The following is a 15,722-nucleotide window of genomic DNA, read 5'->3' on the forward strand; positions in this document are numbered from 1 at the left end:
ACACTGCACGTGCTTAAATATTATAGCTTCCAATACAAGAGGTCCTTCGTTCTGGTGTATTTCACATTTATAAAACATGAACTACGGAAAGCTAAGCTTACGATGCAGATAAATGAGAGAGTGATTATTCACAGTACAGTACTATTGCTTTACAAAAGGATTTATAATGGGGTCCTCCTAAACAGCAAGGTTCCCTCGTGCATTGAAAACATGATTTGGTTTAGGAAATCAGAGCTTTTAAGGATTAGACTTATACTATTAGTAGCCCATATTTAGATGGCATTCTTTGGCTTACTAAATTGATTTGCACACTTTTCAGAAGCGTATCTACTGCACCAAACATTCAGCGAGAAACATGCCATCCTCAGCTGTAGTGAGATGAGGAGAAGGTGCCCAACCTTGCTCTGAGGGGTGTCTGTTAAGGTTGAGCAATTTGGAGAGAAGTGGGGTACAATCTCCTGGCCCGAGGCAGTACACAAGGAATTGCCTCCAGTGGGATGGGAGGCTCTCAAGAACAAGATTCTGGCAATGAAATCCTTAGAATCAACTACGATTAACAGGGGAGGGCATAAAAAGAAAGTAAAGGGGATGAACAGGGAATCAAGATTTGAAAACGGCAGATACTTTCAAATGCAATAAGATCTAGTAACTAAAGACAAACACAAAAAAGAACAAGTTCTATAAGAAAATTATCAGCAAGACAAAAAGTTAGAATAAGCCAAGGTTTGTAATCACAGTTAAATGCCAAAGAAAGACCTTTTCTTGGCTGTTGATGGGGGACAGAGACACAAGAAGGGTGAAAGAAATGCCTGATTCAGAATGATAATATAGTAATAGAAAAAAGTGAAATGATTTAATTTCTATTTTTCCATCTGTTAATGCTGCAGAGGAGAATAATCTTCATACAATAGGAAAGAGAGAATGGAAGCGTTTAACAGTGATAAGAATCACTGTATAAACACCTAGCTGCTTTCAAGAAATCTAGACACCTGGGGCAAAACAAGATATTGAAAAGAAGCTGGAGAGAAAAATATGAAACTTCTCATTTCATTCTCCTTTGCAGGATCAATTTTAGGCCTATGAATGATATTCAGGCTTCCTTTTTGCACCCCTTTCTCCTGGAACACCCCTAAATTTGGAGCACTATCATTTTTGTTCATCAGAATTATTCTCTCTTAGGACGAGATGTTCTGTTGTTTCCAAAACACTCAAGAAAGTTGGGAAGGGGATAGTGTGTATGTAAGGGAGATGCAGGCAGTAGAGAGAAATTGGTTACATAGTAGAAGGGAGGAATGAATTGTTCCACAGTACTAAGATAACTGATATCAGAAGATAAACTTATTTGACCTTAAATTTTCAGTAACATCCATAGGCAGATTCCAGTCTCCGGTCCTTTTGCTTGAAATGAAACAGCCTGTATAAAGAAGTCTCTAGGAAGGGACATAGAATAAGGTCAAATCCCCTTTCCTTCAGCATGCCGTAACTGCCCAGTCTAAGAACTGCTATTTATATATGAAAAATAGGCAGCTTCTTAGATTCTAAAGCTAGTTTGTCTTTTTTTTAAAAAAGAAAGATTTATTACTATCTTAATAATTTGTTTATTTTTTCATTGCACATTTTAGGAGAGCAATTAGTTACTTCCTTTCAGGAAGTAAGAATCCCAATATTAGATATAACCAATTATAATGTTATAAAAATAAAAAAAAACACAAAACAAGAAGTTCTGAGTTTTGTCAATTTTGTTTTCTCCAGGGATTTTTTATTTTTCATTCTATCACAAAAAATTCATTTTCTACTAAATTCCTGTTTCTATGTTCCATGGAAGTGAGCTTGGATTCTCTATTCTATCCACAAACATTTATACAGTTATGTGGTAGACACTGTGGGCTACAAAAATAAAAATTATAGAGTTCTTGCCCTCAGGGAGAATACATTCTATTAAGGAAAACAACTTATAGATATAAGTATATATATAAAATATATTCAATGTAAATACATGGGGATTTGTGGGGAGTTGGGAGTACCGGCAGCTGAAGAGAAAAGGAGATGGAACAAGAGGTGAACTTTGAAAGAAAAAAAAAGGGAAGAGGCTAAACTATGAGCAATCTTGACTTTAAAAGATCATTGGCAGAAGAATGTCTACGAAGTGATGAATTTTAGGGGCCATACCAACTAATGATAACTGAGACTAAGAACAAAGTTGAGGAAGGATTGAAATCTCTGTCAGCAATAGGGAATAAACAAATTGAAAAAAATCAGAGGCACTCAAAGTCACCTTCTCCCCCACCCAGTACATAATATACATGCCTTCTTTATGTTTATATGTCTGTGTGAATTGAATACAAAGCACGAGAACACAAATCTGGCACGCAGAATGCATATCTATTTTCTCCTCATCTGGACTCTACAGAATTTTCTCAAAGTTTACAGAATCAAAATAGCTTAAGATAGATCCCATGTGTTTGAATAATTTAAGCATATTTTTTCCCCTTTTCTACTGGGTTAAATCAAAACAAGCTATCTTATGCTATAGTCTTTTTTCATGTGTCTGTCCAGGAAGGAAGAAAAGGTACAGAAAATTGTATTCTAGAATTTCATGACTGAATCCCATATTAAGATGCAGAGATGTTTCTAGTTCTCATACTAGCTGGAGTGAGCTTCCTTGAAGCTCTGCATCTAGGTGATGGTGAAAGCAAAAGCCTCCAGTATCAAGCTGGAAATGGAGTTCAAAGTCATCATCAACTGTGAATTACGAGTAAAAAGGCAGCCAAATTGCAAAAAGATTCAACTCTTACAACGCAGTTCACTTTCTACAACAGATGTGCACATATGCAATTTTAAAGAGAGGGGAGGAAAACAAAACCAATCAGAAATTCAATCTAGCACATGTATTTGCTTGCCAGCAGTATGACCCATGCTAATTTAAATAAGAGTTAAGGTATGCAAAAATTCTGCTTTACTTGTGCATAAATATCTACAGTCTCTCACTAAAAGATGCCTTTATATAGAAGCATGTGCACCTTGAAAGCAAAGATGACCACCCAAATGATATTTGATGGCGATAAAAAATCCTATTTATCATGCCAACTAGATTAGCCTAATAAGGTATTATAAAAGAAAGTGTTTTCCCTACTGCTGTGCTCTGCATAAAACATTAATATGGGAACAGAATGCCAAGGTACTTTAGGTATTAGGTATTCAAGTGTCCACGAAATCAGGTAGGGAGAATTTAGATAAATGACACCAGGATAACCTTAACATCTCATTTTAACCACTCCTTATTAGCATTCCTCTAAATCAAAAAATGAACAGTAAGTGGGCAAGTCATGTGATTCTATTTGCCTCAGTTTCCTCATCTGTAAAAATGAGCTGAAAAAGGAAAAGACAAACCACTTCTGTACTTTTGACAGAAAAGCCCCAAAAGGGTCATGAAGAGTCGGACACAACCAAGAAATGACTTAACAATAAAAACAACATAAAACATTCTAGTGCTAATAACAAGATGCAGAACTATCTAAACTGAGTGCCTCTACAACTCCCCTAATTCCTCGACTGGAAGAGATAATTAAGAAAATGATTAAATCATATATAGCAGAAATAGGGGAAATTTTGTTTGTTCAAGTAGTAAAAGGAGACTAATAACTTACACATTTTCTTTCCTATCACTCTTCTAAACCCTCTACAGTCTGGCTTATGACCTCATCATTCATCTGAAATCACCTCCAAAATTACCAGTGATGCCTTCTTGCCACATCTATTGGTCTGTTCAATGTGGCTTCTGATGCTGATGGTCACCTTTTCCTGGATATTCTTTTCTCTTTGGATTTTCATGACACTGTTACACTTTCTTACTGTTTTCCTTTGCTGATTCTCCAAATGTCTGTTTTGCTAATCTTTATCTGTGTCTTGTTCACTAAATCTAGGAGTCCTTTGAGGATGTGTCCTGGATCCTCTTCTCTTCTCCCTCTTTCATATTTCACTTGATATTATCATTAGGTCTCACAGATATAATTATAATCTTTGGTGCCTATGATTTGCAAATCTATATAACTATCACCAGTTTCATGGCCTGTGTTACGTATCACCAAGTGTCTCTTGGGTGTCTCAATCCCACAGTTCAATAGGCATCTCAAGAGCAACACTTCCCCAGAAGAATTCAACTTTCTCTCTTAACTCTCCTTAATTCCTATTTTTCCTTTTTTTAGATCAACCAACTGTCCTTAAAATCAGAAAGGTTTGAGGAAAGATACCAGATACACTTTAAATTTGAGTTAAGAAAAGAAAATCAAGGATGCATGGAACTGATAGGGAGAAATATGGGCTACTGACCAGAAGAATGACAAGTAGAGAGAGTTACCAAGGCTAACTTTGTTTACTTCAAGATTTCCCCCCTAGGGCTAGCCTTTCACATGAATTTTCTTGATCTAGTCTTTAAATTAAACTGGGAAAAGGGATTAAAATCCCAATTTTTAAGTTATTATCAAAATTCTCTGATTTTTGTTGTTTGTAACATGCATGAAGTCTGCCTCAAAACCACTAATGATCATATGTTACATATTTCTATTGAGAACACATCTTTTAAATTTAGTTTCAACCTTGACTAACAATGTCAAATAACGAACTATTAATTCAAATCTCCTTTCTATTAAAAAACAAAGAGCCTTAGTCTAACTCTTCCCATTAAATGTGTGTTACAGAATACAATTAGAGAAACACAGCCTCATGTCTTGTGCATATACATCTCTATGCCCCCACTAACTCATTTCTAACATTCCATCTTAACTCCCAATTTAAAGGAGAAGAAAAGGAAGTTCATGAAGGAACATACTTTATCTTAACAACTCCCTTCTTAGCAACTTATGGACACCGAGCTGAAATAAGAGAAGTGTAAATCTATCCCCTCTTCTAAGGAGGCCTTTCTTCACCCTTTTTAATTCTAGTGTTTTCTCTCATTTAGGGCAGAAACTGTCTTTTGTCTCTTTTTATATCCCTAGCATTTAGCACAGTACTTGGCACACAGTTGGCACTTAATAAATGCTTACCAATTGATTTTGCTCTATCAATCAATCAATATATCTAAATATATGTGTGTATGTCTGCATGTACATAAAATGAGCACGTATACATACATGCACACATACATCAGTATTTAAATATACATACCTACAAATACATACATGCATTTATGTCAAGTAAAAGAAAATCACACAGATAACTTAATTTACATAGATTTTTGAATTTAATTTACCTATCAACATTCAAGTGGAAGCAAAATGTATCTCTCTGCAAAAGGGCCAAAACATCCCTATTCACTTTATTTCCACAGTCCCCTTCTCTCATCCAGAGATGAATTCATATGCATTTTATCATATATAATATTTATGTAATAATCTAGATAATATAGTATTTATATAATAGTCTGTCATCAAGTTCGTACTGGCTATCTGCTGTGTGCCAAGTTGTACACTAAGCATAAGGGTTCAAAGCAAGGCAAAATGCATCCTTGCTTTCAAGGTCTAATGGAGGGGCAATGCGCAAACCTCCAAGTACAAAGATTATGTAACAGAATACATGAAGGTAACAGGAAGTTGCTCGGAGAAGCAGGAAAGCCCTTCTGGAGAGGGAGCTCCTCCTGCAGGGTCCTGCGGTGCTGTGTTTGGGGAACTCTATGGAGGCCGCTTGTGAAGCTGTGGGGGAACCCATGGCAGCCCTCACAGAAGGAGTGGTGGCCCTCCACCCTACCAAACTGCTCGCCACAGCCCATAACCGTGAGCTCCACGTCTACTTGTTCCCATAACCGTGAGCTCCACGTCCACGTGTTCCACAAATGAGCCAATGCACAGAATGGAAGCAGAAAGCCCACCCTAATCTCCTACCCGGCGTCCCCCAATTCCACCGGCCTTTCTGCCCAGGCTTCTGGGCGGTCAGCGGGGCCGCGCCTTCCTGAGCTCAGGCCTTGGACACTGGCCGGGCGACCCTGGGCCAGCCACCGAACCCCATCCTCTCAGTTTCCCCATCAGCATAATGCACTGGGGAAGGAAAGGGCGAGATCTCTGCCAAGAAAGGGGGTCCCGACTGCCAGGACTCCCAGAGCCAGCAGCATGTGTCTGCGGTTCCGAGCCCGATCCCGGGCCCATCAGCCCAACTGGGGCGTGGGTCACATGGCGGGTCCCCCCTCCCTCTCCCCTGGTGCCGTGAGCAGCCAGCGCTGTACCTGGAATGGGAGGAGATCTCGCTCAGGTCCCCTAGGCTGCCTTCGGCGGTGTTACTGACAGAGATGGCCGAGGGGTAGCTGTGAACCGCATAGAGCTTGGGCTGCTCCTCCTCTGGGCCGGGCCCCTCCGCCGCATCGGCCCACTGCTCCGCCCGACTGTGCATCATGGACCTGCTGCCCGTCAGGTGCAGGGGGCCCATCATCGAGGTGGACATGCAGGGGGTGGTATCGATGCCACTGTCTGTGGAGGCCCCTTTAATGTAGGTCAGGCCCAGCAATTCAGGGTCCATGAGGTCTCCGGAGCCAAAGTGCTTGTCGTCGCTGTTGCTGGAGGTATTACTGGAGAGGGTGTTACTGCTGGAGTGACTGGAGCAGTTTTTGTCTCCAATCTTGAAGAGGAAAAATAGAGAGTTTTGTTTTGTGTTTTTTAAACAGATTTTTACCTCATTAATCTATAAAGTCTATCAGTCTCACACCTCTCTCTCCTAATAACCAAACCCCACTTATTTCCCCCAACAGGAGAGAGATGCACAATTTAAAAGCACCGATAATAACAGCAACAATCCTGGGCAAAGTGCATCAGGTATCAAGCAGCCAGTCAGCTGAGAAGCATTTTATTAAGCTTCACCAGAATGGAGAAGACTGAATATTCCCACGGCACTATTTGCCACAGTTCCTTGGGAGACAATGTGGTCTCAGAAACTTGGGAAGATCCAGCTTTGAATCTCTCCTCACTCAAGTACTGAGTGACATCAAGTACTGAGTCACTTATTTTCTCTAAACTTGTTTCCCTGTCCATAAAATGAGGCTGTGTCCAGAACGATGCTAAATAAATGCTGAGTGTTATAATACAGGAAACACAGGCAGCGAAAACAGAAAGCAGAAAGCAGTAAAACAAGTTTATTTTAGAGGTTATTTTGGGGGAAGAACAAACCCTTTCAAAACCTGTTCCCCCCTTTTCTTTCCCTTAGTTTGGCTGACTTCTATTGGCAGAACACAATCATCCGAGCATGAAGCAGACATATTACTCTCCAAATAGCCATAAAATCAGCAAAATATAAAAGTTAGGGACAATACACAGGCAAGGGAAGTAGGTAGATGATTTACAGAAGGGACAGGGATGTTTTCATGGGAAAGTACTCCAATGATTTATATGGTGAAGATGGCAGTAGGAGCATTAAGCACTATCGTTTTACCGATGGGGTAAAGGAAAACATTCTGTCATCTCCATTCTGGCAATATTCATACATCTATGGCTTACGTCTCCAAGGCCAAGTTAACATATTAGGATCAGGAGCCAATTAGCAAATGACCACCCAAACTGGACAAAGGCCCTGTCCCTAATCTATTTTAAAGTGGCTTGTTTTTAATTTCTGCTAGATTAAAAAAAAAAAAGTTCCCCCCAATTACATGTAAAAGCAAGTTTTAACATTTGTTTTTAAAAATTTTTTGAAGTTCCAAATTCTCTCCTTCCCTTTCTCCCCTCCCTAGGTTTTCCCCCTGAGGACACAAGCAATTTGTTATAGACTGTACATGTTCCTGTGAGATCCTTAAGTAAGTCTCACTGATCTTTTTAGCAGATGTCTACATATTCCTAGCACTTTCCCAATGCTTAAATTACAGGTAGATTTTATAGATTTAGGGTCTGTAAAAAACTAAACTAAATAGAGTAAGGTTTTCTCTTCCATTCCAATAGTCACGTGAAGACATGTGGAATATGGTTGGCTTGTGAACATCTACATTATTCTTAACCATTATAAAGATGAATCAAGATGGTGAAGAGTAAACTTCCACATTTTTCATTAATGTAATTTCTGGCATAATGAATAGTGTGAGAGACTTAAAAGTTGTGAAGAGCTGGGTTCAAAACCTTCCTGAGATAGGTTAGTATCTGGTAAAGTCACTTAGTGCCATGTGTCTCAGGCAACTCCCTGGCACTTACCTACTAAATTTAAATCTGTCTGTGGAGAATAAGTTTATTAGTCCTGATGTAATCATAAATGTATTGTACAGTCATTCATGCAATATTTTTATTTAAAAATTTGTTTCTGGAAATACATGGTAATAACCAAGAATATAGGGATTCTAATTTATTTTTAATTGGAAGCACAGTTCCAATAAGGTAGAATGCATATGTGTATTTAACCTTCATATCAAAAATGTTCTCGTCATGAACTTATTTTAAATATATTTGATCCCAAGTTGCATTAATGAACTTTCAATTATGTATTTTGGACTTTTATTTTCCTAGTTAAGAAGTGTTTGGATTAAAGGGGGGAAAGGTTGGAAAGAATAATATGATCCAGTAAAAGGAACCAGAAGCCTGGAGTTCTTCTATTTTTAGTTCTGTCCCTGATTTTTTGTGACCTTGGGCATGTCATCTGTAGCTTTTTCCTCTGTAAAACAGAATCAAACAGCCTGTCTCTGGTTTTCCTCATCTCCAAGGCAACCCATGAAGATGAAAAGTGATTCTTAAAGAATGTGGTTTGAAGTCTCTCTGTAAAAAATACATCTTTTTCTCTGACATGGATTAGTAACTAATCTTCAAATAAAAAAAAACTTACATGAGAAAGCTTATTCGGGGAGTCTTTGCAACTTCCTTCTTTCTGCAGGGCTCTCTCTTTATAGGAACTCAAGACTTTGGAAGGTGGTCCGTGCCACTTGGTTTCTGCCACAAATGGAGAAAAGATTTCAGTTCCCAATCTCTAAGGTTAGGAAAATTCTCAAGGGAAAGAAAGATACCTGCAGAACAAATGATCAGGCGGGAATACAGAGGAATGGGGCTCCAGGACTTCCTGGTCTTACCAAAATGCACTCTCAGATAAGATTTATTGTTATTGAAGTCATCCCCCCCTCTCAGCCATTACTACTGCCCTCGCTCCCTGACTTGAGAGAGCTGGAGGGCAGAGTCTCCTTCCGCTCTACACACCTCTGGGTGCCTTCCTCCCTAGGTTGTTGGCAAGGAAAGGCTTGGTATACCTACAGTAAAGAGCTCAGAACCGGGAAGGCTAGTGGCTGTTGGAAAATGCTTGGTTAACATCTATGGGATGAATGGACGAGCAAGCATTGGGAGTCCTTAATGAACCCTGCGGTGTATATAATTACCAGAAAGTCTCGTTCCTTCCATAATTTCTTCTCGCTCCCTGGCTCCTTCACACTCCAGTGGACCGGAACTCTGGTGTTCATGAAGCAGAGGAGACTGGCACCTAAATAGAAATAGGGAAATTAAGGTTCTTGTTTGCAAACCAAACCAACCCATAATCACGATCATTCTTCATGTCTCAAATTTCCAAAACAGAAATAAAAAGGGAACCCTACTTAGAAGCCATTTCCTCATTAAAAAAAAAAAAAAAAAAAGATACCTTTCAACTCAAGTCTAGCACTGAAGCCGAGTGCCTTGAAGTCTGCAGAACTTTAGTGCATGCACCAAATGGTCAGTCAGTAAGACCACATGGAAGTCATAAAAGGTTAAATAACTAGAGTCATAAGAACGGAGCCATCCACTGTGCATTCTCTGTTTGGCTCTTTGTAGCTGCCTTTAAAAATTAAACATTTTCAAAGGCAGGTCTATGTATCTGATTGGTTTTGGGGCAGTAGAGAGGTGGGTCCAACTAAGAAAACCCTATGCCAATTTTTAATTTTTTTTTAAATTCAGAATTGCAAAAGGCTATAAAAAGTTTTTTGTCAAATTTTGTCAAATGAGCTGTTTATAAATTATTACTTTAAAATGTACATCTATTTATACAAATAATTTGAATACCCACACAAAGTAAAATAAACACATCCTTAAAACAATTATACATGCAGAAGAAAGAAGCAAAAGAATGGGTGTAGGTTTTCTTTTGTACATATTAATATAGTAACATAAAATCTTTCCTCTTGTGCTAATATTTGCCTTGGTTATTCTCTAAATCATTCCTTTAAAATGGCATTCTATTGCAAAGCAACAAGCCGCAGTTACTAGAAGCAATTACTACTCTGCAGAAAAATCTGACTAGATGAGCATTTTTTCCATTTTCTTCCTGTGAAATTTATTAATGTTTTCTCTGTTATTAGCATCAATCAATTCAGCTGTCACTATGCTCACAATGAACCATATGACTTTGCTCCAGTCTGCTCCTAGACACAATGCATACACAACCAGGGATATTTTATAGTGAACCGTGTCAAGGCAACAATATTCTGCTGCTTGGATAATATGTCAAATGCTAAGGGGCTATCACAAACCAAGGTTATGAATTAAAAAAATTTTTTTGTTAAATTTTCTCAAATGGCTCTCTGCAAAATATTTTACAATCTTCTAAGAGCTATTTAAATGCTTGCTACTATAATTAATAAAATATTACTTTAAAATGTTCACCTATTTATGCAATTATTATTTGCTATTTATAAGTACTTAAACTTTGGGCAATAACTTAAAGAGGAAAAAAATCTGCTTTAATGAAGGTTGGGTTGTTTAGGCTTCTTCAGTATTTAAAGATACATTTACCAAAAGGTAGTTTCTAGTTTCCCTAAAGGCTTAATTTTCAATTTTATGTTTTCTTTTACTGAAATAAAAAGTTGACAATAACAACAACAACAACAAAAACAAACTAAGAAGACTCTGAATGTACCTACAGCAGTGAAATAATGTGATTTAAAAAAAAAAAGCCTCTATAGAAAATAGAAGACTATAATGCAACAGAAAATCATCAATACCCGTCATATCCCACTTGCTGTCTCCAGTGGCTACTCCCGCTGGGTCCTGGGTCACTGGAAGATGATTGGTTGCTTGGTGAACTTCTGTAATGTTGACTAGAATCATTAAAAGTGCACTGAGGTATTTGTAGAGTTTCAACATCTTGACCTGGCTTATTTTGTTTTACAAATAAATTCTTTTTTTATAATTACAAAGAAAAGAAAGAAACATGTTGAGATTAAAAAAAAACAAAACACTACCCCAAACCATTCAGAACAGGATAATTAAGCCATAAGCAATTAAGAGTTGATTATAATAAGATATGTCAGTTGCTTTATGGTTGGGAATGTTACAGTGAAAAGAAATATGTGTAGAAACAAAACCACACTTAATCACCAACAGAACTCAGTATAAAGATTCATGTAGAAAGTAGAATGTAGGAAAATAAGAACAGAGGAAAAGAAAAGATTGTAGAATTAGAATAAGAACAGTCCCAAGAGGTTTTTCATTACACTTTATGCCATTTTGGTGAGCTCTATTCATTTTCAAATGATCATCACTGTTCATTGTAATCGTGTTTCTTTGAGAGTACAATTTGCCCATGAAATACAGAATTAGTGTTTGGGGGCAAGCACAAAAAATAGCTCTCAAATTCTTTTGCTATGAGATCTAGTTTAGATATTATTTTATTTGATATTTTTATTAGTATACCATCTTAACACAAAAATCTTTGAGGAATTTTTTCTTCATTTAAGCTTCAATAAAGGATTTTACTTTGTATATGTGCATCAATTTGTTATGATGGATCCCTATTATCCTATATTGTCTACTTGTATCTTTACTGGTGTGGAAGTCACTAAATTCAGTGTGTCTTTAATTGAACCAGATTAAATGCTCTTTCTTGGGTAGAGAGTGGAATGTGAGTCTCTTGAAATTTAATGAATAAAGAAAGGAAAAAGAAAAGTAAGAGAACATTTGGCAAATCAAGATGTATAAGGTTCTCTTATCAATTACCACATTTCATATACAGCCTGTCAACATTGTTTGGAGAAACAGTATACTTTAATGAGAAGAGGCACAGGGAAGAAACACTTCCAAGCTTCAAGCATAATAAACATTAAGAAAGAAAAAGAGTCAGAAAGAACTGAGTCTGAAGGCAGATTGAAGCATACTTTTAAACTTTATTTTTCTTGTTTTTTTTTTTTTTTGGGGGGGGGTCCCTGTGTTTTCTTTCACAATATGACTAACATGGAAATGTTTTGCATGATTGCACGTGTGTAACCTATATCAAATTGCTTGCCTTCTCACTGAGGGGGGTGAGAAGGGAGGGAGGAAGAAAAATTTAGAACTCAAAATTTTAATAAGCAAAATGTTAAAAATTTGTTTTTACATTTAATTGGAAAAACTAAATATGTGGAGGGAAAAGGAATGGGTGTTGATCAGCTTCTTTAGAAATAAATTAACTCTTATTTTGCCATCTAGAAGTTCCTGCATATGTTTTTATCCAAATGAATTAACACAGTAGATACATATTTATTTTTCTACCATGGTGTGACACACACACAGAGACATAGAGAAATAAATATATGCATGTTTTATGTGTATCCATGCGCATATGTGTATACATATTTTTATCTACATCTATATAGATAATAAAAATTAAAAAGTTATACAAGTTAAAAATTCTAAGCACTCTAAAAAGCATTTTTTAAAAAGTTACAAGTTTTACATGCTTTCCCCTCTCATTGACAGGAATCCATTTCAAATAAGAATTTTTAAAAAGACTTTACTATGCTTGATCTTTAAGGGAGGAAAGGAAAGGAGAAGGAGAAGGATTCCTAAGGATCACAGAACTTCTTGCAATGGCGCCCTATGTTATGATAATGGCATTTAAGCATGAATTGTGCAGAGGATAGACTTGTCTTATTTACGCTCATGACTTGTGACACCGAGTTTCCAGGGTACCTCACCCAGGACGCTTAGAGCAGAGACTATTTCGCAGCTTCTGTTTCATAATGGGGGAAGGGGAGACGCCGTTGGCTCTGGGGGGGATGGCCTGCTCTGTGGGCAGTGTCCCGGTCTCTCCCACAGAACCACTACAAACAGAGAGGGATGACCCACTCCCTAGTTGGCGGCTCCCGGCCTTCTGCTCAAGCTACCTGCGACCTTAGCCCAACAGGCTGGACAGGGCTGGACAGAGACAAGGAAAGTCCCGTCCTAGGATGGCCAATAATAAAGCCTGTAAGGAGCGTGCACAGGAAAAAGGGAAGGGGAGAAATTTAAGGATGAAGGATTTTACCTTGTGCCATCCGGTAATTTTCGGTCAAAGGACGTGCTTCGGGGAATGGCCGTCTGCGCCTGCTGGAGAAGCTGCTGGCAGGGCAGCCGGTCGGCCGTGCCCAGGATCGGGGAGGCCCTGGACAGAGGCTGCCCAGCAGGAGTAGGGACCCGGTGCCAAGTCGTGTTCCTCCTGAAAGGGGTTTTGTACTCGCAGGGGGTGCCCTCGCTGTCGAGCTTATATTCCACCATCGGGATCCGGCAGAGCTCCGAACAGCCCCTGCAGGACCCAGAAGGGACACTGAGTCACACAGCCTGGCCACAGCCCCCGTCCTGAAACGTGCGCATGCTCTGCCGGAGGGGAAACACCCCATGACGCCACATTGCAGGGGGTCCTCCCAAACCTTGCCCAAGTGCAACAAGGAGCCTCAAATTCCCTAGCTGTGTTCCAGTTTCTATTATCTCTACTTAGGGATGTGGCAAAGATGATTCCTCAACCAAGTAAAAATCATCCAACCATTGATAATACAAAATCATTACCACTTGGTTTAGTGCAGAGAGACATACGCATCCTCACCCCCTGCTCTTTTACTAACCACTTGCTAGAATGATAATAAAAACAACAACAGCAACAATAATAATAAACATTTCTATAGCACCTTCTGTGTGCTGAGTATTTTCTCATTTAATCCCTCACAATAACCCTGGGAAGTAGGGAGTAGTGCCATTTTACAGATGAAGAAACTGAGGCAGCAAGAAGGTAACTTGTCCAGGCCCATCCAGTCATCAGGTGTCCGAGTCTGGATTTGAACTCAGGTGTTCCTGATGGAGATCTTGGTGCTCTACTCACTGTGTTACCCGGTTATCCATTATTGATAATCTAAAGGAAATCACAAGATCCAAGCTCAAGCCCACTTTCTATTGATGAGGTCCTGAATTACTGGAAGCGGTGGGCAAAGGATGAGCGATTGATGGAATTGCTCCCTGAGGCCAGCAGGAAGGGCACCGGGAGAGATCATTCTAACTTCACCACCCCACCTCGCCATGTGCAGCCAAAAAAGCCCAGTTGGACAAGACTCTGTGGAGCTCCGTGAGACTAAGGACTGTGTTATGTAAACTAGTTATCACCACCACACCACCATCCCTTCTCTGTGTATAACAGGCACTTAATTTTTTTAGCTGTTGAAAAATAGGTGACTTAGTCATTCTTTGACTTCACAAAAAATTACATTAAATAAAATGAAGCATCTGCCAACAAAATTTGGAAAACTGAGAAAACAACTGGAGCGATTTCCAAGTTTTTCATCCCTCTCCTTTTTTATTTCTTAGAATACCTCACACTAGCTTCCCTGACTTCTTTTAATTCTCAGCTGAAAAAAAATTCCAGTTCTAAATCTGTGTCTTCCCTGAGATGACCTTCACTTTATTTCATATTTATCTCGTTTTTAGCTTACTAACAGTTTCTGTGTGCTCCTTTTTGTTTTTTTTTTTTTCTGCTTCCCCATCATTTAATGCAGGTCTGACACACAGTAGGTACTTTATGAATGATGCTTGACATTGTACTTAGGATGATGTGTAATAATTTCAGGGGTTTTTTAATCACCTCTCTTTACAAAAAGTTTACACAGAACATTGATCTAATCAAACACTTTTCCCCTTAAAATGCCATCCACTTTTCCCCCCTGCACTTGGAATGTCCTTAGAAAGCTCTGTCAGTGATTAGATGACAAGATAATATACCCAGAGTTTGTTCAAATAGCAGAGGAAAAGAAAATAGAGATGATTTTATCTTCTTTCTTTGTAATTTGTTGTTTCTCCTCCTTTCTTTGGTGGTCTTGGAAACTGCCCTGACCACCAAAGTTTCAGGGGCCACTGCCACCAGAGCCCCCTGGGACTCCTCTCCTCCTTCCTGAACCACTAAAGTCTCCCCATCTACCACTGCCATGACTGCCAGAAGGGCCTCCAAAGCCGCTGGGCTTGGCCCACTCCAGACTTACATATTTCCATCAATCTCCCCTATCTTCCATGGGGAGTTGAAGGTCTTTCACAGCTTTAGCATCTTCTTCTCCACAAACAGTAACCATCCTGACATCAACGTAGCCATGAAATAAATCTTCCAATGTACCTTTTGAAGTACCTTTAACTATGTTTTGTAAGCCTGGCTTTCTGGTGCTGCTCCCAAGACAAAATATCTTTTTTACCTTTATGTTTGAGAGTCCTCCATCATTTGTCTCCAATCTGCTTGTTTCTGGGTTTGTTACATTCTACATCCCTTTAAACATTTTATTATCGAGATAAATGGACCTATTTGCTGTCCTCAATCACAGCATTCCATTCTGTTTCCATGCCTTTGTCCAACCTATTATTGCATCTTACTCTAATAACGTTTCTAACTCCATTTAGAGCTGAGTTCAAGAGCCATCTACTATATAATCCCTTACCCAATGCCTCCAGTAACTAGTGTTTCCCTGAAATGGTTTTGTATGTACCCTGAATGTACTTAGTCTTTGCTAACAAATGATCTGTCATTTCCCCTGTTCAAATGCAAGATCC

General features: G+C 38.8%; 1 protein-coding gene across 5 annotated transcripts in view; it reads right to left on the bottom strand.

Moving 5' to 3' along the window:
• The window catches only part of SIPA1L2 (signal induced proliferation associated 1 like 2), a 252,934-nt gene that overhangs the window by 31,826 nt on the left and 205,386 nt on the right, over positions 1 to 15,722 (bottom strand). For 3 of the 5 annotated variants that reach the window (XM_031966909.1, XM_031966912.1, XM_023502065.2), the window contains exons 11-15: positions 13,192 to 13,449; positions 10,913 to 11,008; positions 9,320 to 9,420; positions 8,779 to 8,882; positions 6,215 to 6,603 (exon numbers count right to left, since the gene is read on the bottom strand). In XM_031966909.1, the coding sequence (XP_031822769.1) occupies positions 6,215 to 6,603; positions 8,779 to 8,882; positions 9,320 to 9,420; positions 10,913 to 11,008; positions 13,192 to 13,449 (948 nt within the window). The remainder of the gene's footprint in view (positions 1 to 6,214; positions 6,604 to 8,778; positions 8,883 to 9,319; positions 9,421 to 10,912; positions 11,009 to 13,191; positions 13,450 to 15,722) is intronic. The other 2 variants (XM_031966910.1, XM_031966911.1) reach the window with 1 other exon arrangement.

This window comes from Sarcophilus harrisii, chromosome 4, assembly GCF_902635505.1.
Source record: "Sarcophilus harrisii chromosome 4, mSarHar1.11, whole genome shotgun sequence".
Lineage (NCBI taxonomy): Eukaryota > Metazoa > Chordata > Mammalia > Dasyuromorphia > Dasyuridae > Sarcophilus > Sarcophilus harrisii.